The sequence below is a fragment of the Nannobrachium achirus genome (genome assembly GCF_963921795.1).
Source record: "Nannobrachium achirus genome assembly, chromosome: 6".
Taxonomy (NCBI): Eukaryota; Metazoa; Chordata; class Actinopteri; order Myctophiformes; family Myctophidae; genus Nannobrachium; species Nannobrachium achirus.
The window spans coordinates 34,066,892-34,092,330 of NC_137815.1; the positions used below are offsets into that span (position 1 = coordinate 34,066,892).

General features: G+C 41.9%; 2 protein-coding genes across 2 annotated transcripts; both read right to left on the reverse strand.

Moving 5' to 3' along the window:
• Positions 1-1,664: 1,664 nt before the first annotated feature.
• tmcc2 (transmembrane and coiled-coil domain family 2) lies at positions 1,665-8,135 on the reverse strand (the record flags this gene model as incomplete). Its single annotated transcript, XM_080728160.1, has 5 exons — positions 1,665-1,964; positions 2,287-2,422; positions 2,591-3,204; positions 3,562-4,005; positions 8,130-8,135. The coding sequence occupies 5 exons, from the start codon at positions 8,133-8,135 to the stop codon at positions 1,665-1,667; spliced, it is 1,500 nt and encodes a 499-aa protein (XP_080584286.1).
• Positions 8,136-8,771: 636 nt separating this feature from the next.
• cdkn1a (cyclin dependent kinase inhibitor 1A) lies at positions 8,772-9,893 on the reverse strand (the record flags this gene model as incomplete). Its single annotated transcript, XM_080728161.1, has 3 exons — positions 8,772-8,821; positions 8,931-9,008; positions 9,464-9,893. 3 exons carry the CDS (start codon positions 9,891-9,893, stop codon positions 8,772-8,774), a joined length of 558 nt encoding a protein of 185 aa, XP_080584287.1.
• Between the last annotated feature and the right edge of the window lie 15,546 nt (positions 9,894-25,439).

Below are 25,439 nucleotides of genomic sequence, written 5' to 3' on the forward strand. Positions count from 1 at the left end.
CTCAGGGAGGTACATTTCAAACTTGATCTTGGTCTTCTTTCTCTGTTATGGTGGCTGAATGATTGCCTTGGATTGGACTGATGTGTGCAGATGCAAATCGTATAGCTAAAGCAAAGTATCAAATATTAACAGATTGACCTATCATAACTCAGGGGAAACGTGCAGGTGTGTAAACAGACAATCAAGATCTTGGCGTCTGAATGCAGCATCATTCCCATAATTATAATAATAACCATTTCCAGTTAAGGCTGGCCACTTGCCCATATACTGTAGGTGGGATGCACCACTAAAGTACAGATTTTTTATTGTGATAAAACACATACTGGCTCTCAAAACTCTTATATGGGACCATAAAATCTGCTTCAACATATAAAGAGATACTATAAAACCTTTAAAACTAGATGAGATGGATGGCTGAGGCTATGATGGCAGTGAGCTCAACTCGCAATCAGTCAAGCTTGTTGATATAGTTTTATATTTTAGTTTTGCTTAGTTTTACAACTAGTAAATTCGTAGATTATTCAAACAAATTCAAAACAATTCCCAACTAAGAGATTATTGCCATTAGAATGAGTCACAATTTCCAACATATGATCAAATATATATATATTACAAATAAATAAATAACTGAACATAATAATATGCAATTTAAGCTCTGTCTAATATAAGAAATCATTTATTATTAATAAAACAGTTGTAATGAACTTTGAAAACGGTATATAAACATGGAGACAATGATTTGACATGCCAGTGAACTGGATACTGGATACTAACATATTTGCAGTGCTAGACTAGTGGCTGAAATAGCATTGAGCAGTGTTTTGTAGCTAACTTTGACAGATATCTATTTCACCTTATCAAATATCTTTTCTTTTCACCACAGATAAAAAGACAAAAAATGAACACATGTAAAGTAATTACTTCAACACCAGAACAGGATGTGCTGGATAGCACACATAGATAGGGGTGAAAGTGAATTGAGATACATGTTTTGTTTTGCATGTCTGGCAACAGAATGGCATGTAGAAAGAAGAGCAAAACATTGCAAGTACTAATTGTTTGCAATGAAATGTTAACTCATGCAAGCTGAACACATCTCAATGCACATTTGACAACATGCACGAGCACATGGGCTACTCAACATTCATATTTAGAAAGGAGGAAAAAGCCTTTGTTCCCTTATGCGCTCCAAGGACTGTATACTATATCTTCAACATGAAGGTTACAGCGAACATGAATATTAGTCATAAAGTATCTGTTACAGTCCTCGTAATTTGTGTAATTATTAGAAAAACACAGATTTCCAGCATGACCCCTCAAATTTGGCAATGGCAGTAAATGCAATGTTGGGGTATCAACAATGACAGATTGGACAAGATGAGAAAAGGGTGGTCGTTGCTCAGGTGAACATGGCAGAACTTTGTTACATTGCTTGTCATACAGGCTTCTCAGTAGCTTCCCAGAACAGGTGTTTTCTTGCAGCTCTTATTAGCACTGTCACACCATCTTTAACCATCAAGGGGAAACAATTGCCCTGGTTCTCATTCTATTTCTGTCATTAAGCCTTTTAGTGATTGAGTATGGGGAGCTTGTTAGCCTGTCATTTTCTGCTCTGCATGCTTTGGTCCCTCAGGCCTGTGGGGTTCCCTTGTTTGAGGAGATGCTCAGCTGGGCAACAGCCACAACTCCAAGAAGTCCCAGTTCTTCCACAGGACGAACAGCAGCAGGGTCAGGAGAACGGTGGCGCCCACGCGCGCCCGGGTCTTCATGAGCGGCGTTATGAAATTGGCGAGAGTGGAGACGAAGACCAGCAGCACGGCCATGAGTGCCAGGATTATATTAATGAGTTTGCCCAGCAGAGCTCTGGCGTTGGCGTTCTCCACGCCCTCCAGTTGCACCACCTGCTGCTGCTGCTGCTGCAGTTCTAGCTTGGTGATGCGGGTAAGACATGATTCCACAGCCTCCTGCAATGGACACATCCAGATACCACACAGAGTGACACTATTAGCATTATTAGGGCTGCAACTATCCATCCTCAATTGCCTTTTTTCTTAATTTATCGAATGATTGGAAATAGCAGATCTATATCTTGGTCTGTTTTATAATCGGTTGGTTTTATTAACTGTTACACCCCTAATTAGCAGTGGAAAAAACATGATATTTTTTCAAATACTGGTGTTTATTTCAGTAAATAATTGTCCCCCCCAATCACTGATGATGTGTTCAGGTGCATCAGATGATTCTGATGTATTCAAGAACCCCCACAGACAACCTGTCTTGTTTTACCTGAATATCTCTGGCCCTTTCATAAGACTGATAGGCCACCTTTTCCTCCATGCTGGCCAGCTCCTGTTTCAAGTTAGTCATCTCATTCTGGTGCAGTTCTGTTAAGTCATTCAGCTGCTCTTCAAGTCGCTCGTACCTGAATATTCAAAACAAAAACAAGAACACTTTTAAGAATGATAAAACATCCTGGTGATTACATCACTACATTATTTGGCAATATTTAAAAATATTTAAGTAATGGCCCAAACTTCTGAAATGTGGACTTGCATGTTGTATGCAGTTTCCAGGGTTTGGGCATCTCTACCTATATCTCTCCTCTTGCAGGCACTGAGTCATGTAGGAGTAGTCGCTCTGGAGCTGACCCTTCATGTCCTCGATGGCATCCTCCATGTGCACCTGGCTGGCTTTGATGTCCTGCAAGCTCTCCAGAAGGACGTCCCAGGAGGAGCTGTGATGGTGGTGGTGGTGATGCCCGTCCAGTCGGGGGCTCCCCATCGTGGGCCCTAGCCCCGACATGCCCCCTCCTCCCCCTGCCCCGACAGAATTACTGCCAGCCCCCGAGCCGGAGGTGGCACTGGAACACTCGTCGTCACTGCCGTACTTTGGGCTTGACACCAGTGTGGCGCTGCCGCTCAGTGCACGGGGTGTGGGTGTGTCCACAGAGTGTCCTCCAACCCCGTCCTCGAACGTGTCCTTCAGGTGGGTAATGTTATCTGCACTGCCAAATTTGTTGCGGATAAGACTGGCGAATTCCCTCGGTTTAGACACCACGGCCGTGTGAGTGAGGGCAGACACACCACCTTTGACCCCATCTACCACTCCGCCACCGAAGCTACCTATTCCAGCACGCCGTGCGGCATCCTTGAATCCCTGCTGCATGTCCCGGAGGACATCCTTTGGCTGTCTGGCTGGTCCGTTCTGGAGAGCAGGAACGAATGTATCACAAAGAATTGATTAGGGGTTTCAAGCCAACATGGATTGTTAGAAGTTAAAAGCTGCAAAGATATAGAACTTTGTACAGTTACCAATGTGTTACAAACTTTTTAAGATCAAGTTTTACTTTCACACACTTTCATGCACAGGCATACTGTACGCACGCACGCAGGCAGGCTGGCACGCAGGGTCGCAGGCACACACACACACACACACACACACACACACACACACACACACACACACACACACACACACACACACACACACGCACACACAGACACACACACACACACACACACACACACACACACACACACACACACACACCACATCACATACCTGTTCTATCTCTTTCAACTTTTTGTGATAGTGCTCTAGCTTCTTGTGCAAGTGGGCAATGCTCTGCGCTGATTTTTGGTTCTTCTTCTCAAACACTTGTTTGATCCTGGAGGCCTGCTGCTTGTCCGCATTGTGGGCTAACTTGAGGTACTCTGCAACGTTGTCATCGCGGGCCTCCTGCTCCACTCTGATCTGCTCCGTGATCTTCAGGATCTTCTGCTGAAGATGATCCACGGCGACCCGCTGCCTCCGCTGGGGCGCCTCGACGACCCCTGACCCACCTGACCCCTCTGCTCCCCCTGCCACAACCCCCCCGGCCGCTGCCCCTCCTCCTCCTCCCCCTCCCCCTCCCCCTCCTCCTCCTCCGTCACTGATGTTAGTGTCGGAGCCTCCGTGGCTGGTGGTGGGGGGCAGGCCTAGAGTGGTCACCTCACTCTTATCCAGCTGAGAGAGGGGGAGAATGGAATGTAATGGACACATGATTGATATCATTGCAGAGAGCGATACTGGACCCCGTACAGGTCAATCTATACTTAGTTGCGTGCCGCTGTCAGGGCTCAGTAAATAGCAGATCTACAAGCTTGTAGTAGATCTGCTATTTACTGCATGCAACACCGGCATGCGACTGAATGTGAATCTTTACAGGTGAATTTTTACACTCAGGATTTCACAGTCTACAAATCTCATTTCAGATCTATAGGTGTCATACATACGTTTACATATTAGCTGATCATCAGGTCACAAAATCTCACTGCACATTCCAGCCATGCAGGCATGGTAATTCAGCCTAAATAGAAGGGGACTGCACAATGACACAGCACCAAATAGAAGACTTTTACAATGCAGCATCATGTTTTATTATAATGCATTGGCTATAGATAGAGCTGAGAGACGAAAACTATTCAGAGAACATAATTACATGCTATGAGCTGATTATATGTTTCCATGAGGACAATTAGGTTGCTAATATCTGTAAAACTGTCCATTTATCCTATTCACTCATAATAGTGTGTTGTGTGGTTAGCCAGCAGGATTTGCAAAGTAGGGTACTGATGTAGCATGATGTAACTGTAATACAAGTAATCCCTTTAAACGATGAGCTCTTTTGCTGAGATATAATTTATAGTCTATAAACATAGGATTTCCTTGTTCGTTTGGCTGTATTTGTTTGTGTATATAATGTCAGAGGGTGATTTATTCATTATCCCCCCTCTGTTGCCTAGACAGACATCAAAGTACTGTAATAAGACCCAGAAAACGGGAGCCTGAGTAGACACATGACACCACACCACACATCTCTCAGCTTGCTCTAATTTCTCTAGACAGGACACCGCAGGGTTTTACAAGCAATTTATTTTTTGGCGAGAGACAGTGTCAAATGGGCAGTTGCCCCCTGCACCATTTTTAGAAAATACATCACAGAGAGAAAGCAGGCAACATTTGTTTTGTTTTCACAAAGTAGGTTACAGTCACAAAATGAATGGAAGAACCAGAGGACTGCAGTCCCTAGCGGTTAACCGTCTACTGATCCCTCGTCAGTGAAAGTGAGATCATTCACGCAGTAAACAACAACAGTTTCTGTTAAAGGAAGGGAATGCTCAGCATCCTGTATAGGGTTAAAAGACACAAACAAAAACAACATAGAGGAGACAGACAGCAATGGCCGATGATGCTCAAATTGTAGTGGTTGATGTGAAAAACATATGGGTGATTTGAGAATTTTGTCCTTGGTGATTTGGGGAATGGGAGAACTGGTCTGGATGGAAGCAGGTCTGTGTTGATGATGATGAAGATGAAGACAGCAGATGTCCATGACATTAAAAAAAGGCTTCATATGGAGGAGGAGGAGGAACACACTGCGACATAAGACATAGGGTGATGGCTGTCAACAAGCATGGAGGATGAGACACAAGATGAATAGACACAGAAACCAGATAGATTAAATAAGAAACGTTACCATACTGTTTAATCCAAGATTGGCAGTGCCATTGCAAGTCTGTGTTTGAGGCCCATCCTATTTTTCTTCCTCTGCCTGCTATGTACCCCTCCCCTCCTCTCCTCTCCTCTGCCCTGTGTGCTCACAGTGGAGGGAGACCCCCCCCTCCCACCTCCCTCCCTCCCTATTTCCCCTCCCTAACGCTTCACTGGGTCCTCATGCTCCATTGTTGACGGCAAAGATGTCTGCAGCCTCGCCGTGCCTCTTTCCCTCCGATCTATTTCTCATCTTCCTCTTTGCGTCTCCTCTCCGTCCGCCTCCTCGGTGAGATCACTTGCTCACACACCCTCCTCTCTGTCTCCCTCCTTCTCTCTTTCTCTCTCTCTTTCTCCTCTCTGTATCCTCTCCACCCAAATGCTATCCGTCCTGCCCTATAATGGATGAGGGACAGATGATGGAGGGAAAGGGGAGGGGGAGCAGTTGAGTTTAGCGCACGCGTGCAGGTGCCTTCTGTGCTGAGGCCAGGGAGGAGGGGAGGGAGAGGGCGGGAGGAGGATGAGGGGGGGCAGAAGGGCTTGTGTCACTGCCTATGTATAGGCCTATAGGGAAATCCTGTGTTAACACTTAATAGCTTTAGATTCCTGTTTACTTCACACCACATTAGTATTTAATATCCTCCCTTAATAACATGGTTGTCTCTGTTTTGCATATATACCAGGAAATGACACCCTCTTTATTTGTTTTGTTTATTTTAAGTAGTAGCTAGTATGCTTTCGGAAACATATTTACAGTATGAGTATAATAAACTAAATGTAAAATCCTGTAGGGCATCGTCTCCTACAACAGTGGTTTTCAACCCTTTTCATATCAAGTTTCAAATGTAAAGTGCAATATAAATAACATTTATTATTATTATTATTATTAAGGTCCATTTATTCAGCAGTTGAATAAGCCATGGACCACCATTTGATGAGATTTAGCCTCAGACCCAAAACTACTACTACTACTAATAATAATAATAAGGGTAATAATAATAATATTTTGTTATCATTGAATATATGATTTTGTCCACAATTCCATGCCGTAGGACTATTTATGTGGCACAGGAGATATAACAGGAAAACGTTAATCAAAATAACAATTCTTCTGCATTCGCTAATTGTGTAGACTTCTTATGAATCAAGTAATGCAGACTCTTAACAATAATTTAACTCTTCAGAGCGTAAAATGAAACCAAATGTACCTGTAAGGGTCCATTTGGTTTCATTTTACACTCTCAAGAGTTAAAGATATATAAGAGTCCATTTGGTTACCAACTTCATCACTTCATCACCACCTGGTATCTGGACCACTGGTTGAGAACCGCTGTCCTACAACCCGGGAAAGATATGCCCCTGCCAGGTTAAGCCAACAAGGAGCATCTTGCCTCTCAAGTCATTTTTTATTTTTAAATCAGATGATTAACTTTATGTTGCGCTTAGTTTAAAAGCAACACTTTACACCACTGTAAGGTAATAACGTACACAAGAACATACATTTTTAACCTTTTATTGGAATTTTGAGTTCTCTTGGCAATTAAACACAATTAAAGGCATATTTCACAATAAATATACATATTTACATATAAAAACATCCATCCATCCATCCATCCATCCATCCATCTTCAACCACTTATCCGGAATCGGGTCGCGGGGTAACAGTTCCAACTGAGACCTCCAGATTTCTTTATCCCGAGCATATAAAAACATATTTTCTTTATTTGTATATTTTACCATACAACACTAGGACTTGCATGTATAAACATAAGTGCATTTGTTATAGGGGTAATGCTGCTAATTGTGTTTTGGAGCGGTGCTAACCGCTCCTACATCTGGCTTTGTCTGTTTGTCCCGTGTCTGTCCGGACTGTCATTGGTCAATTGGTGTCCGTTTGTACGGCCAGGATCACATTGGTCAAGCTTAGCAGGAAGCTTAATGAAATAAACTCATAAATAGTGCCGCTCACTTCACTTTTTAAAATTGTAGCTGGGGCTGTGAGCTATCAGAAAGGTTTAGCATTACCTTCATCGATTGATATTTACCCCATAGCAGCAGGATTTGCCATCATAGACATTACTATCAGGGACAAACATCCTATTTAGTTTTGAGGCAGACACAAGGACACTTTGTGTTCAATTGCACCACTCCTCCAATAGAAAAATTATAAAGAATTCAGCTTATATCTCAAATAAAAAAATAGCAATATGTTTCATAGGGTTGTTCTTTTAAGGAATGTTCAAGCCCCTTGGTTATTTTGGGTCCCCAGAACGCACCACTTGACAGCTTCATGTGCAATACTGCTTTGCTACTACTCTATAGTTAAATCTTTGTATATATATATTTATATATAAAGTTGAATATTGCTTTGAAGAGTTCACAAGACCTTGTGATGTACTCAAATCTCTCTCATGCAATGTACACATCAAAGTCTAGACAGAGTATTGCAGCAGTCTGCTATAGGGAGAAAGTGGAGGCACTTCATTTATATTCACACAAAACTGCCTGTATTTCAGAACTCAGATTCAGAGTATGTGTTCAAATATGGCACACAATTCAGTTTAAGATATAAAAGGACAAACAACATGATTCCTTACCCTCATGATAAACACAATGAAAAAATGATAAAAGAAAATGAACAAAAACATGATTAAATCTCACAATATGAGTCGATTGGTCTTGCACCCTCTTTACCATTTTCAGCCGTTATGTACTTGTATGTACTAACAATTCAATGGTTTGGTATAGATGTGCAAGTCCAAAGTAGCCTGCTGCTTCATTCTGGTATTCAAGTTATGAAGACAACGAGGCAGAGATATGATTGTTTATACAGTATTGTGGAATGTGGTGTGGACTGTGGACCCAGCCATGTTTGGGTCTCTGTTCCTTGATACATACTGAGAAAACCACTGATACCACTTAAATGTTTTCAAATGTCATGTGCTCGTCTTACCACTGGCAAAACACAAACCGTCATGGAGTGAATACAGTACAATGATTATCCTTACATAAACAATGACGTGTACAGTTTAGATGAGGTTACTCCTGTTTTTCCCATTGATTTTTGACAGTCATTCATTCATGTTCAAGATCTTCTTATGAGCGAATAGGCAGTCATTGGAATCAGAATGTGGTTCTCCTGGTTCCCCAGAGTGAAGTAGTGTTTGTTGTGGTTCACTTGGACTCTAGCCATTTTACTGTAGTATCAAATTGCAGCAAAACTACTCACTGCCCTGACCTCAGTGCCGCATCCGATTCTCAAACGCTCTTCTCTTAGGCTGATAGAAATCTGTTGAGATAAAGAACACGAAGGGCTGTAGTTGGCACTAGAATGCAAACATACAATCTTAAACTCAAAGCAAATCTACCTGCAATTTCGATCATATTTAAACACTAACCTGTAATATTCATCTGCTTCCCCTTGAGCTTCCTCTTGCCGTTCTCGTCAACCACTCTTCTCTTGGCTGGATAGAAATCTGTTGAGATAGAGAACATGAAGGGCTGTAGTTAGCACTGGAATGCAACATACAATTGTCGTGCTGCTGAGTGTAGAGGAGTGGGTAATGACTGGCATGACCTCAGTTTAGGTTTACTGACATAACTGTACTCAGGACCGAACACACAGTTTCCACAACACACAGTGACTTGTCGGATGGCTTGATCATAACAATGGTCATTAATATGGCACTCTAGCACGGGCACAGAACGGGAGATTTGCAGTGAGCTAGAAAACATAGGACAGCCAATGACAGTGCAACATTAACATGCACAGCCAATCAGACTAGGAGGTATCTCAAATCTATATGTAACTGATTCCCATGTTACACACATTCACTGACACAGGTGCCACAGGGCTGTACTGCCCATCACAACACAATCTTCAACTCGAAGCAAATCTACTTGCAATTTCTGTCATTATTTAAACACTAACCTGTAATATTGGTCTGCTTCCTCTTCTCGCCTCGTTGTTTCGCTGGCGTTTTCTCCAGGTTCTGATGGTTGAGAACACATCTTTGTGGCTTGAGTAGAATGTTCTCCTTCTTAGGACTTTGTAGTGAGTGAGAATTCGCTTTTACTTCTACAACAGTCTGTCCTTTCAGATGTCCCCGGCCGGGCATAGAAGATCGGTAGAGGAGTGGCACTTTAGTGCCTGAAATGACCTCCCACTGGAAGACACCTCCATCAAGGGGCTTCTCTGAGGTAAAGTCAAAGTCCCAGCGTCTTGAGGCATCTTCTAGGTCTTTGCGCAGAGATTCCTGGTACTCCAGTTGGAGTCGCTCTCGATCCACGGGGCCAAACAGGTTCCTTTTGGTAGGGCCGTTGTTCCTCAGTGACCGTAGGATTCGCTTGTGAGAAGCCATCGTTTTACACTGCATGAGACAAAAGGAGACCCAAGAACACAGGTTGGCAAAGTTAAGTCAGACAGATGTTCTTATACTAACAGAGTATATTATTATTCCACATAATTTGTTTAAAATAAATATCACCAGTTCCAGTAAAGTAAAGCGACAGATAATTGTCTAATTAAAAGTTCCAAATTCAGTTGTCAAAAAACCAAACAAAGTAAAACTTACCATTGTCCAAGTCTATCTAACTAGTCCTTAATACTATGTATCTCACACTTCTGACAAAATCAGACAGCATATATAGTGATATGGCTAGGCAAGCACTGCAGGCAGCTCTATTTAAAGCCTGGGTACGCCCATTCACTGCTACATGTCCGGACATAATCTCTCTAGTACATGTAAGGACAAGCCCTGAACAGGATGTTTTACTGTATGGCCACTAGGAGACAGTGTCAAACTAGTTGTGTCTCTCCATGTTTTAACACACTAGATGAGCTCTGGCTGTCATGGAAAAATAAATGTCATCCTGAATTTGTTCAATTCTAAAGCAGATTACACGCCTACACCAACTGAAAATGAGTTTTGAATGTCACATTGAGTGTGTTTTATTTTATTCTGATAGTCAACAGCTGTTTAAATTTGTCAGGCAAATAATGCAATAATAAAAAGTAGATTTTATATGAATTTGCCTATTTGTCTCATACAATATATTAAAGTAGACGAAAAAACAAAGATATGATCTTCTGGATAAGTTCCCCTCAAAACTGTTTCCACCTCTATCTGCTGAAATCACCAGACATGGCTGTAGGCTACAGTAGGATGCGAACAGGAAAAACTTCCTTGAGGAAGTCAATCCATTACAGAAATATTGTCTGGCTGGCTTACTAACACACCCATGCATGATGACTATGGTGTTTTACAGTTCATTTATTCAGTGCTTATATATAGATGATGCAAAGTTTGTGGGAAAACGAAATAAATCTTCTATTCAAAGTGATGAATATTTTTTATTTTTATGTATCAATGTTATTGTTTCTGATTTAAGTAGATTATAAGACAAAAAGGGTAGGAACTATAAGCTATTTTAATAATTGTATTATGTTAATGTTTTTAACTCTGTACAAACTAATCCATTCATTTACCCATAAGAGAGTTTTTACATTTGTAAAATAATATTTGAATTTAGAGGATTGTTTTATTGTTTAACATAGTGAATATTCCAAGTTCTAGACTTTAAAAAGTAAGGGAGTGTAGCTAAAGTGGTTCATGATTTGGTGAAGTAAACAAAGCATTTGATTAAAATAAATATATATATGCCTATCTGTTTTGAGGCATCGCGAGAGAGAGGGAAAAAAAGGTTTGAATTTGAAAACTTGATCACGTTGTCTACGTGACTCGGAGGTCTTGTGAGAGTCAACGTCAAAGACCGGGGAGGGGAAATTCAAGCATTTGGCGGGAGACGCCACAGTTCGACTGAGTTGGTGCCCTCCCTTTCATCACTGCACTCCACGTGAGATTGGAACTCGTGTCATCCCATTGAGTTTCCAGCCTAACAAAAAATGGGCTGACAGACACTTCTTGGTCTATCATAAACACAGCCTAATTGGTCATGCCTCCTTGATGAGTCATGACACAATGGGTCGTAACTAAGTAACCACACTGTAGTCTAGCTAAACATAACTCTTGAAAAGTCATCATATCAAGGCTATTTAATAATTGAATGTCTGTCAGAGTCAGACAATGCTGATATTTAATAGCACAGTTTGTGGAAATGTTCTAGGCAAAAATCTTTAGTTTGAACGAGTTTATAAATGTGTAGGCCTACTATAACAATTATAATATTTTAGGGCAACATAAATGCTTAATTGTGAAACCGTGAATACCGTATTACGTTTTAGACTTCCAATAGCCTATAGACTATATGAAATAGCAAGAGAATAGGTTTGATTGGGAAAATGTTATTTTGTTTTCAGGCATTGTGAGAAAAAAACTTTTATCATAGCTCTCTCTCTGCTTTTATCACGTTTGAATGAAGTCCTGCTGTCAGAGGAGGGGCGGGCACAGCCGGCAATATTCAAGAATTTCGCGGGAGATCCCACGTTTTCGACTGAGTCAAGACCCTCCCATTTACTACCACACTCCACGTGAGATTGGGACTCGTGTGAGGAGTGGAACCCGGTCTGTGACAGCCTCACCTCACCTCCAGACTAAAAACGTAATTGAAAACTATATTGAATACTTTGTTGACCAGAGTTCATCATGCATTGATGAGTCACAGGTTTTGGGTGATAAAGACTGAGAAACAACTTTAAAGCTTGAAAAAGTCTGTAGCCATAGCCATATATGAGGCAAAAAAAAAAAAAAAAGTATAACGGACGTCCATCATATCAAACTGGAGACAAAATTCTAGTTATTTGTGTTACAATCATTTAATGCCAGTTACCCACAGACTTCTAACTCATACACTTAACCTAGTGTTGTACAGTAGTTCATAATATAATATTTGTTTAACTTACCCAGCAGTAGTCCAATCGCAGTCAAGTCCTATGAATGAATTAGACAAAACTCCAGTGAGCGAATTTCAGTAGATCACCTCTAAAAAGACTTGTTGTGGATTAATAGCCTAGTAGCTAAATAAAAATCTAAACTAAGTAAAAAGTCAAGAATAGCCTATGTAAATGAATCCAAGTCAATCAAACGCGAGTTTTGCTTCTTTGCTTGATGATTTCTTCAAGTCTTCTCACAAGAATGCTGGAGTTGGACTTTTATGAACTTCGGTGGGCGTGAAAGATACCGTCTCCCCACCCGTCCTCTGCAAAGGCGGAGACTTGTCGCTCATGCACGTAGACAGTCTAGGGTCTACTGACCTACTTGGCCGGTTGGGTTGGCCCAAATACAACACATGAACTCAGTACACGTGAACCCCTCCCCCCTGAAAGAGAGGAAATTCCAGTCCTGGGTCCTATGGTCCTGCCCTGGGACAACCCTGCAATGCCTGCATGCACTCGTTAGAGGAGTCAGCCAAGTGTGTGTGTGTGTGTGTGTGTGTGTGTGTGTGTGTGTGTGTGTGTGTGTGTGTGTGCGTGTGTGTGTGTGTGTGTGTGTGTGTGTGTGTGTGTGTGTGTGTGTGTGTGTACACATTTAGGCTATATAAAATCAGTTTTTGTAAATAACGTTACGTTAGTAAATTGTGTATAATAATAGCAACTATAAAAGGGCAAATGTTTCATTGTGAAACAGTGAATTTTCCCTATTTTAGAGTCTAGATTTGGTGAGTGTAACATGTTATTTTTGTTTTCCACCCCGGTGTCCAAAAAACAAAACAATAACTTTTCAGTAACTTTTATCATTGCTCTGCTCTCTCTGCTGTATCACGTCACGTTTGAACTAATCTCTCGAGACAGCCTCAGAGAACGCTACGCTAAGAGAGACAGACCGATAGGTGTCGCACTTTCTTCTTTGACGATGGGTTCCCAGATTGCGTTTGAACGAACTCCTGCTGTCAGAGGGTACGTCATAGAAGGGGGCGGGCACAGCTCAATATTCAAGCATTTCCCGGGAAAACCCACGTTTCAACTGAGAGACCCTCCCATTTAGCTACTACAACACTCCACGTGAGATTGGAACTCGTGATGACTGGGCATCCATGCCTAATGTGGTAAACGGCCTGTCAGCCTGTCACTGGTCTACTTACCACACCTCCTTGACTGGCACAAAAACACCCCAAAACCAGACATAAGTTTCATCAAGCTGAAGCATTCTCATAAGTTTCTGGTTATAAACGAATGAGATGGAAATATAGGCTGACAAACAACCAAAAAAAAGTCATGCACATCCAGAGCCATATAGGCTGGGTGTTGGACTAAAGGTAATCAACAATAAATAAGAAAAAAAAGTCTGTACAGTGTACACCAATCTGGGGCATTCTAGAAAGTAGAAACACCAAATCACAATACAGATGTCACACACACACACACACACACACACACACACACACACACACACACACACACACACACACACACACACACACACACACACACACACACACACACACATGGTTTAGCACAATGCAATTTTTAAGATATTGACACCCACTGCCCGATTTTGAATATTTATATAATATTTGGGTGGGCACAAGCAAGAAATGGGTGGGCCAAGGCCTACCAAGGCCCACCCATGGCATCGCCCCTGCTACTAGGGCGAGGGCTTGGAGCGCAAAGTTTAATTTTTTTCACAGGACAGCTTTTCATTGATTGTAATAATTTAACTAAAAACAACATTAAAAAAGTATATTTTAAAATACATTCATTGAAGTCTGTATTAAAGTATACCGGTATATTGCTTAAACATAGGCCCTATTGTTTTTAATTAAGTAATTACAATCAATAGAAAGCTGGTCTGTGAAAAAAATTACAATGTAACTAACACCCTTTGCACAGGGGTCATCGCCATGCTGGCTTGGACATTTTTGTCAAAATTCTACTTTTGCCACAGACATACAAATAGAGTGGACAATAATATATAGACCATAATAGGTCTGAGAGTGTACAAATGGGCAAGGGTCCATTTGGTTCGATTTACACACGCTCAGAGTTAAGAGGGTCGTTGCAAATAAAATACTAGTTGAGTCGACTCCTAATGTGCCATAGTGTCGGATTGAATAAGTGTCATACATATAGCTGAAGAACACCTGGAGACTTGACATCCAGGGTTATGATCAAAATAATACAATCTTAAAGTTTGCCATGGACAAGACAAGTCTTTGCCACATGTGTCCATGTATGGACATAATGATGACCCCTGCCTTTGCGCTCCAAGCCCTTGTAATAATCTAATGTCTGTCAGAATCAGACAATGCTGATGTTCACATAGTTTGCGGAAATGTTCTAGACACAAATATTTAGTTTTACCGAATGTATGATGTGACATGTAATATCATATAACATAATATTTTAGTTGGGCGCAAATGTTTAATTTGTTAAACAGAAAATATTTCTTATTTTAGACAGTTACACTTCCTTTATGAATTAGCAAGAGACTAGGCTACAGATTTGGTGTAACATTTTATTTGATGAGTGTAAAAAATATATTTTTAGTTTTCAGGCATCGTGAGAGAAAAAGAATAATAACATTGAGTAACTTTTATCATAGCTCTCTGTGCCTTAATCACGTGTGAATGAAGTCCTGTCAGAGTCTACCTCATAGAAGGGGGCGGGCTCAGCAGGCAATATTCAAGCATTTGGTGGGAGATCCCACGTTTCAACTGGGTCAAGACCCTCCCATTTACTAGAACTCTCCATGTGAGTTTGGAGCTCGTGTGAGGCATCCAGTGTTGTTGCACACACACACACACACACACACACACACACACACACACACACACACACACACACACACACACACACACAAACAAACAAACATATGCTGCTGACGTGACAAGTCTGTTTTAACTGTTTTTAAATGAATATAAAAAACATAAAAGCCTAATCATGTCTTCAAACTGTGGTTGAGAGAACATGAGAGGCTATCTCTAGTCTAGTAGTGAATATAACTAGAATGTTAGAGGGAGCTCTCCTGAACTCTTTCTAACGCTATGGACCAGAGCTAGTGAATAACAAGGAACAGACACTGCAAATGTATTTTTGAGCGGAGTGTATGAGTAGGATGTATGTATGAGGATGAAACACCAGCCTTTTTAGGGGGTCGCAGGGTTGCATTCTTCTGTGTAATTTAATCTATGACCCATTGACCGACCACACACGAACACACACACACACACACACACACACACACACACACACACACACACACACACACACACACGCACACAAACTCACACACACACACACAGACACACACACACACACACACACACACACACACACACACACACACACACACACACACACACACACACACACACACACACACTCAGAGTTAAGAGGGTCGTTGCAAATAAAATAGTTGAGTCGACTCCTAATGTGCCATAGTGTCGGATTAAATAAGTGTCATACATATATCTGAAGAACACCTGGAGACTTGACATCCAGGGTTATGATCAAAATAATACAATCTTAAAGTTTGCCATGGACAAGAAGGACAAGTCTTTGCCACATGTGTCCATGTATGGACATAATGATGACCCCTGCCTTTGCGCTCCAAGCCCTTGTAATAATCTAATGTCTGTCAGAATCAGACAATGTATATTACACATGTATGAATGTGTAATATATAACATACAGTATAACATAATATTTTAGTTGGGCGCAAATGTTTAATTTGTTAAACAGAAAATATTTCTTATTTTAGACAGTTACACTTCCTTTGTGAACTAGCAAGAGACTAGGTTACAGATTTGGTGTAACATTTGATTTGATGAGTGTAAAAACATATATTTTTAGTTTTCAGGCATCGTGAGAGAAAATAAAGAAATAAATAATAATAACAATGAGTAACCTTTATCATAGCTCTTTCCCTTTATCACGTGTGAATGAAGTCCTGTCAGAGACTACCTCATAGAAGGGGGCGGGCACAGCAGGCAATATTCAAGCATTTGGCGGGAGATCCCACGTTTGAACTGAGTCAAAACCCTCCCATTTACTAGAACTCTCCATGTGAGTTTGGAGCTCGTGTGAGGCATCCAGCCAATAAATGTAAAGTGCCTGTGTCGTTGGTCTGCCCTATAGCTAGTAGTCACACACACACTCAGTCTCACATCACATGCAGTCAGACACACACAAACATATGCTGCTGATGTGACAAGTCTGTTTTAACTGTTTTTAAATTAACAAAAAAACATAAAAGCCTAATCATGTCTTTAAACTGTGGTTAACAACACGAGAGGCTATCTCTAGTCTAGTAGTGAATATAACTAACTGGTTCATAATGTTAGAGGGAGTTCTCCTGAACTCTTTCTAACGCTATGGACCAGAGCTAGTAACTATAACAAGGAACAGACACTGCAAATGTATTTTTGAGCGGAGCGTATGAGTAGGGTGTATGTATGAGGATGAAACACCAGCCTTTCTAGGGGGTTGCGGGGTTGCATTCTTCTGTGTAATTTAATCTGATAGTTGATATGATATGATAATGATAGTTACCTACTCCTCCCGCAGGGGAAATTCGGGTATCGCAGCTCAACCCAGCAGCTTTTTTTTCAGCTTAACCCAGTGCAGCCCACAAGGAGCGCGAGGGGGGGAGCAGTGATAGCTGGAGCGGGGGATCGTACCTGCGACCTCTGGGGTCTCCGGAGTCCTATGGACACTAACCACTCAGCCATCACTGCTCTAACCTATCTATGACCCATTGACCGACCACACACACACGCACGCACGCACACACGCGCGCACACACACACACACACACACACACACACACACACACACACACACACACACACACACACACACACACACACACACACACACAAAACCCCGAAAGAGATTTTAAAGGACTTAGTTATTTTTTACAAGGTTTCATATTTTAGATTGTAATTAGAGAAAATAAAAGATGAGTGTTAAATTGTTTTCATTTACTGCTTTCTATCATTTTAGCAATTTTAATGATTTTGATTTCAGCATGGGGGCATGCGTACTAGTGGCTAAATATTTCTTTTTAGACACCATGGCGTCCATGCCTTACATTACATAAACTTTTTTGCCATTTTGAAAAACATTTTTAGAATAAAATACCTGATCTACAAGCTCACAACGTGTTGATGTAGATCGGCTATTTGAGGTATTTTTCATGTTTTTTAAAATAGTAAAGTTTTAGGGATAAGGGGTAAGGCATGGACAAAATATATCTGAATAAGCCCATTCGAAAGATGCACCGTAATCTTTCATGGGCCGATGTGATTCATGGGGGATAGTACGTAGTGTTACTGTAAATAGAAATAGCCGGCTTTCTAAAAAGACATATTTAGTCACTTACACGCATGCCCCCACCCACTGAAATCAAAATCGCTAAAACAACAGGAAGCAGTAAATGAAAACATTTTAAGACTAATTCCAATCTGAAATGTGAACCCTTGTTGTCCTTTAACATTGTTCCTCTAGTCTAGTTCATATATATATATATATATAGCTTCAAAGGCACCGCTAACTTGAACATTCTATGTGTGCCTGTTCACAATTATGAGTAGCAATATACAATCAGGTTGTATTGTAGTGTGCCTTAAACGTATAGGCATGCCATTTGTGGCAGCATGTATGGCTAGCTTTATGGTATCTGGGTCACACTGCCGGCAGAGAACTTGCATGTCTTCCTTTTCTGGCCTTGTTAGTGGGGTGCAGCTGGGGGCTGCACCAAGGCTGCACACACAGAGCACATTCCTCCTCAACAGGGAGAGGCTGGGTGTGCGTGAGGGGGAAGGTGCTGCTTCCCAAGCCCTGCCAGGAAGCGTTTCATTTCCTCTTGAAGTGCATGATTCCTATCTGATTCCAGGCTGGCTTCCCAAGGTTTCCCAAACTTTTCAGGCCCTTTTGAAGTTATAATGTCTCAAATGTTAGGCTATATTCTTCATAACTAGAACAAATATTGGGTTCATAGAGTATCGAACTGAAATGTATAAATCAAATAAAAACAAAAACCACCAAGCCTAAGGAGCAACAGAGTTGCTGCAACACAAACTGAAAAGGCAATTTGTTTAAAAGTTAGCTTACAAGAAGAAATGCTTATTATAACTACTAGAAGTTCGCGGCCCTTTGGGCCGCTCACATCTAGAGATCGCACCCGCTTTGCGGGCGCTCGCAGCTACGTTGCAGCAGTGATCCAACTGATATGGCCATTATGGAGATCTGTATCTGTCAGTCCTTGCACAATTTCCCACATGTCCCACAAGTGCCCACGTCCCTAGTGCCCAGTTGTCAAGGTGCCCACCTCTCCAAATGCCCACATGTCCCTAGTACCCAGTTGTCCAGGCACCCACCTCTCCAAGTGCCCACATGTCCCTAGTGCCCATTTGTCCAGGTGCCCACCTCTCCAAGTGCCCACATGCGCCTATTGCCCAGGTGTCCACCTCTCCAAGTGCCCACAAGTCCAAGTGCCCAGTTGTCCAGGTGTCCACCTCTACAAGTGCCCACATGTCCCAAGTGCCCAGTTGTCCAGGTACCCACCTCTCCAAGTGCCAAGTTGTCCCACCTCTCCAAGTGGAGAGAGGGCGAGATCATTTAGCGACCTACAACCAGGTTGCAACGTGGTCGGTTGTTTTCAGCGACCGGGTCGCTAAAACGTCCGACCGGGCTGGTAAATCACCGCGACCGTGCCGCTAAAGCGTCCGACCGGGTCGCTAAATCACCGACCGTGCTGCTAAAGCGAGCGACCGGGTCGCTAAATCGAACGACCGGGACGCTAAATCCACGGACCGGGTCGCTAAATGCACCAACCGGGACGCAAAATCCACGGACCGGGTCGCTAAATCCACCAACCGGGACGCTAAATCCACGACTGGGTAGGTAAATCCACCGACCGGTGGTCGCTTATCCACCGACCACCGGGCTACTAACCCTAACCCTAACCCTAAACCTAACCTCAGTAACCTTACCTCAGTAAGGCTAACCTGCCGACGCAACCTCCCGACCGGGTCGCTAAATCACAGACCGTGCGGCTAAAGCGACCGCCCGGGTCGCTAAATCGACCGACCAGGGCGCAAAATCTTCCGACCGGGTCGCTAGATGTACCAACCGGGTCGCTAAATCTACCGACCTAAAACTGCAGGCAGGTCGGTAGATTTAGCGACCGGGTCGGTCGCTTTAGCGGCGCGGTCGGTGATTTACCGGGCCGGTCGGTTGATTTAGCGACCCGGTTGCTCCATTTAGTGACCCGGTCGCTGAAAACTACCGACCACGTTGCGACCCGGTTGTAGGTCGCTAAATGATCTCGCTCTTACTGTCCAAGTGTCCACATGTCTCAAGTGCCCATCTGTCCAGGTGTCCACCTCTCCAAGTGCCCACATGTCAGTAGTGCCCAGTTGTCCAGGTGCCCACCTCTCCAAGTGCCCCCATGTCCCAAGTGCCCAGTTGTCTAGGTGCCCACCTCTCCAAGTGCCCACATGTCCCTATTGCCCAGGTGGCCACCTCTCCAAGTGCCCACATGTCCCTAGTGCCTAGTTGTCCAGGTGCCCACCTCTCCAAGTGCCCACATGTCAGTAGTGCCCAGTTGTCCAGGTGCCTACCTCTCCAAGTTCCCCCATGTCCCTATTGCCCAGTTGTCCAGGTGGCCACCTCTCCAAGTGCCCACATGTCCCTAGTGCCCAGTTGTGCAGGTACCCACCTCTCAAGTGCACCCATGTCCCTATTGCCCAGGTGTCCACCCACCCACCCATCATGCAGGGCCCCAGTCCAGCCCTGCACAGTGTGTGTGTGTGTGTGTGTGTGTGTGTGTGTGTGTGTGTGTGTGTGTGTGTGTGTGTGTGTGTGTGTGTGTGTGTGTATGTTCTGGGCTTGTGTTGACCTGAATGACCCCTGGCCCCTGACTGCACAGTGAGTGGGGTCCTAGCGAGAGGTGGCTAAAATATATGCCTGTATAAAAATTGGAGTTTTATATTAATTGTACGACAGTACATTCATGGCGGCAAACATAGCTTAGTTGCTTGCCAGAGTATTGAGCAGTGTACATGCCAAGCAGGGAACTGTTACGTTTACTGGTTTGCTGGGAATAAGCTTTCATGGCTCCATGGCCTCTCTCACCAATAATAGTAGGCCTATAGAGAAATCCTGTGTTAACACTTAATAGCGTTAAATTCCTGTATACTTCACACCACATTAGTATTTAATATCCTCCCTTAATACATGGTTGTCTCTGTTTTGCATATAAACCAGGAAATTACACCCTCTTTATTTGTTTTGTTTATTTTAAATAGTAGCTAGTATGCTTTCGTAAACATATTTACAGTATGAGTATAATAAACTAAATGTAAAATCCTGTAGGGCATCGTCTCCTACAACAGTGGTTTTCAACACTTTTCATATCAAGTTTCAAATGTAAAGTGCAATATAAATAACATTTATTATTATTATTATTATTATTATTAAGGTCCATTTATTCAGCAGTTGAATAAGCCATGGACCACCATTTGATGCGATTTAGCCTCTCAGACCCAAAAATAATAATAAGGGTAATAATAAGGGTAATTATAATAATATTTTGTTATCGTTGAATATATGATTTTGTCCACAATTCCATGCCGTAGGACTATTTATGTGGAGAGGAGAGATAACAGGCAAACGTTAATGAAAATAACAATTCTTCTGTATCCGCTAATTGTGTAGACTTCTTATGAATCAAGTAATGCAGACTCTTAACAATAACTCTTGAGAGCGTAAAATGAAACCAAATGTAACTGTAAGGGTCCATTTGGTTTCATTTGACACTCTCAATAGTTAAAGCTATACTGTGTAAGTTGCTCAACTAGTGGTCAGTAGCGTCCGCGTCTTTCGGCCGTTTTTCGCCGCGGACCGGGCCTCACACCCGCGTCACCCCCGCGTCTGCCTCCATCTCGCCGAGATCTATCTTTGGAGGGGTCCCTGGTTCCTGTGCGTTCAGGCATTCCGGAGAAACGGAGTGTTTCACCCGAGTATAGATAGAGACACACGGGCGCCTACAAATATGGCCGCCCTATTGTGATAGCTAGCGACCCCACTTCAAGATGCGCTGTGATTGGCCGGCAGTGTATAACCCTCGCTGTGATTGGCCGGTAGTGTATGATGACGTCATTTTGCCGGGAAATCCCGCCCGTCACTGCTAGAAGAAAATATATAAAGAGAAGGCTTCAGAAGCTGAAAATAACGGAGTGGGTGTTCTAAAACTTTAGCGATTTAAGAGTTAGGACAATTTTAAGATTTGTTTTATAAAAAAAGTTACATGGTATAACTTTAAAGATCTATAATAAGGGTCCATTTGGTTACCAACTTCATCATTTAGCTCGGGACCACTTGGAACCTGCACCACTGGTTGAGAACCACTGTCCTACAACCCGGGAAAGATATGCCCCTGCCAGGTTAAGCCAACAAGGAGCATCTTGCCTCTCAAGTAATTTTTTATTTTTAAATCAGATGATTAACTTTATGTTGCACTTAGTTTAAAAGCAACATAAATGTGACAATTACACACACAACTATTTGATTACATTCCATTAAGAATGTATAGGGCCTAGGACAAATACAATTGGAGAGTAGCCTATTATTAACATACTGTGACATACACGTAGGCCTAACTGTTAATGTTTTATTTTATTTTAAAATTAAAACTTCGCATACAGGTATATACATTAAACTGGTGTGATTTCTTCTCTTCAGTATTTTAAAATACATTTGCATATATGGTTGATTGATTGCAAAAGTGGCGAAAAAAAGAACCTCTGGGAACTCAGATTGGCAAAAATGAAGAACAGTACATGTACAGTATAGCACAAGTACAGTCAAACACCCTGCCTTAAAGGAACACCCCTAAAAAGCCCTTAGCGGTCTTGTTTCCGTCGGAGGTCCTTGGTAATCACATTCATCGTCATATAAAATAGCAAAAGAAACATTCAATATCATCGGTGGGTGATCACTTCTCGCCTGTCTATGGGAGAAGTGATAACTACCTCTGTCCCTATGCACAATGTCTTATTTGAAGTTTTCAAATGAATAAAAAAACCTTTTGAAAATAGCAGATCTACAAGCTCACAATGCGATGCATTGTGAGCTTGTAGATCGGCTATTTTCAAATGGCCGAAATGTATATAGTATAATCCAAATCTACAAAGTAATTAGTAACTAAAGGTTTCAAATAAATGTATAGTAGTGGAGTAAAAGTAGGCTACAATATTTGGATCCGAGATGTAGTGGAGTACATGGAAGCAGGAAAATGTAAAAAGAAGTAAGTACAAATACTTCAAACTTTTACTTAAGTACAGTACTTAAGTAAATGTACTATACTTTACACCACTGTAAGGTAATAACGTACACAAGAACATACATTTTTAACCTTTTATTGGAATTTTGAGTTCTCTTGGCAATTAAACACAATTAAAGGCATATTTCACAATAAATATACATATTTACATATAAAAACATCCATCCATCCATCCATCCATCTTCATCCACTTATCCGGAATCGGGTTGCGGGGGTAACAGTTCCAACTGAGACCTCCAGATTTCTTTATCCCGAGCATATAAAAAAACATATTTTCTTTATTTGTATATTTTACCATACAACACTAGGACATGTATAAACAGAAGTGCATTTGTTATAGGGGTAATGCTGCTAATTGTGTTTTGGAGCGGTGCTAACCACTCCTACATCTGGCTTTGTCTGTTTGTCCCGCGTCTGTCCGGACTGTCATTGGTCAATTGGTGTCCGTTTGTACGGCCAGGATCACATTGGTCAAGCTTTGCAGGAAGCTTAATGAAATTAACTCATAAATAGCGCCGCTCACTTCACTTTTTAAAATTGTAGCTGGGGCTGTGAGCTATCAGAAAGGTTTAGCATTACCTTCATCGATTGATATTTACCCCATAGCAGCAGGATTTGCCATCATAGACATTACTATCAGGGACAAACATCCTATTTAGTTTTGAGGCAGACACGAGGACACTTTGTGTTCAATTGCACCACTCCTCCAATAGAAAAATTATAAAGAATTCAGCTTATATCTCAAATAAAAAATAGCAATATGTTTCATAGGGTTGTTCTTTTAAGGAATATTCAAGCCCCTTGGTTATTTTGGGTCCCCAGAACGCACCACTTGACAGCTTCATGTGCAATACTGCTTTGCTACTACTCTATAGTTAAATCTTTGTATATATATATTTATATATAAAGTTGAATATTGCTTTGAAGAGTTCACAAGACCTTGTGATGTACTCAGAGATCTCATGCAATGTACACATCAAAGTCTAGACAGAGTATTGCAGCAGTCTGCTATAGGGAGAAAGTGGAGGCACCTCATTTATATTCACACAAAACTGCCTGTATTTCAGAACTCAGATTCAGAGTATGTGTTCAAATATGGCACACAATTCAGTTTAAGATATAAAAGGACAAACAACATGATTCCTTACCCTCATGATAAACACAATGAAAAAATGATAAAAGAAAATAAACAAAAACATGATTAAATCTCACAATATGAGTCGATTGGTCTTGCACCCTCTTTACCATTTTCAGCCGTTATGTACTTGTATGTACTAACAATTCAATGGTTTGGTATAGATGTGCAAGTCCAAAGTAGCCTGCTGCTTCATTCTGGTATTCAAGTTATGAAGACAACGAGGCAGAGATATGATTGTTTATACAGTATTGTGGAATGTGGTGTGGACTGTGGACCCAGCCATGTTTGGGTCTCTGTTCCTTGATACATACTGAGAAAACCACTGATACCACTTAAATGTTTTCAAATGTCATGTGCTCGTCTTACCACTGGCAAAACACAAACCGTCATGGAGTGAATACAGTACAATGATTATCCTTACATAAACAATGACGTGTACAGTTTAGATGAGGTTACTCCTGTTTTTCCCATTGATTTTTGACAGTCATTCATTCATGTTCAAGATCTTCTTATGAGCGAATAGGCAGTCATTGGAATCAGAATGTGGTTCTCCTGGTTCCCCAGAGTGAAGTAGTGTTTGTTGTGGTTCACTTGGACTCTAGCCATTTTACTGTAGTATCAAATTGCAGCAAAACTACTCACTGCCCTGACCTCAGTGCCGCATCCGATTCTCAAACGCTCTTCTCTTAGGCTGATAGAAATCTGTTGAGATAAAGAACACGAAGGGCTGTAGTTGGCACTAGAATGCAAACATACCATCTTCAACTCAAAGCAAATCTACCAGCAATTTCGATCTCTATTTAAACACTAACCTGTAATATTCAGCTGCTTTCCCTTGAGCTTCCTCTTGCCGTTCTCGTCAACCACTCTTCTCTTGGCTGGATAGAAATCTGTTGAGATAGAGAACATGAAGGGCTGTAGTTAGCACTGGAATGCAACGTACAATTGTCGTGCTGCTGAGTGTAGATGAGTGGGTAATGACTGGCATGACCTCAGTTTAGGTTTACTGACGTAACTGTACTCAGGACCGAACACACAGTTTCCACAACACACAGTGACTTGTCGGATGGCTTGATCTTAACAATGGTCATTAATATGGCACTCTAGCACAGGCACAGAACAGGAGATTTGTCCGTCCATGCAGTGAGCTTGAAAACATAGGACAGCCAATGACAGTGCAACATTAACATGTGCAGCCAATCAGACTAGGAGGTATCTCAAATCTATATGTAACTGATTCCCATGTTACACACATTCACTGACACAGGTGCCACAGGGCTGTACTGCCCATCACAACACAATCTTCAACTCGAAGCAAATCTACTTGCAATTTCTGTCATTATTTAAACACTAACCTGTAATATTGGACTGCTTCCTCTTCTCGCCTCGTTGTTTCGCTGGCGTTTTTTCCAGGTTCTGATGGTTGAGAACACATCTTTGTGGCGTGAGTAGAATGTTCTCCTTCTTAGGACTTTGTAGTGGGTGAGAATTCGCTTTTACTTCTACAACAGTCTGTCCTTTCA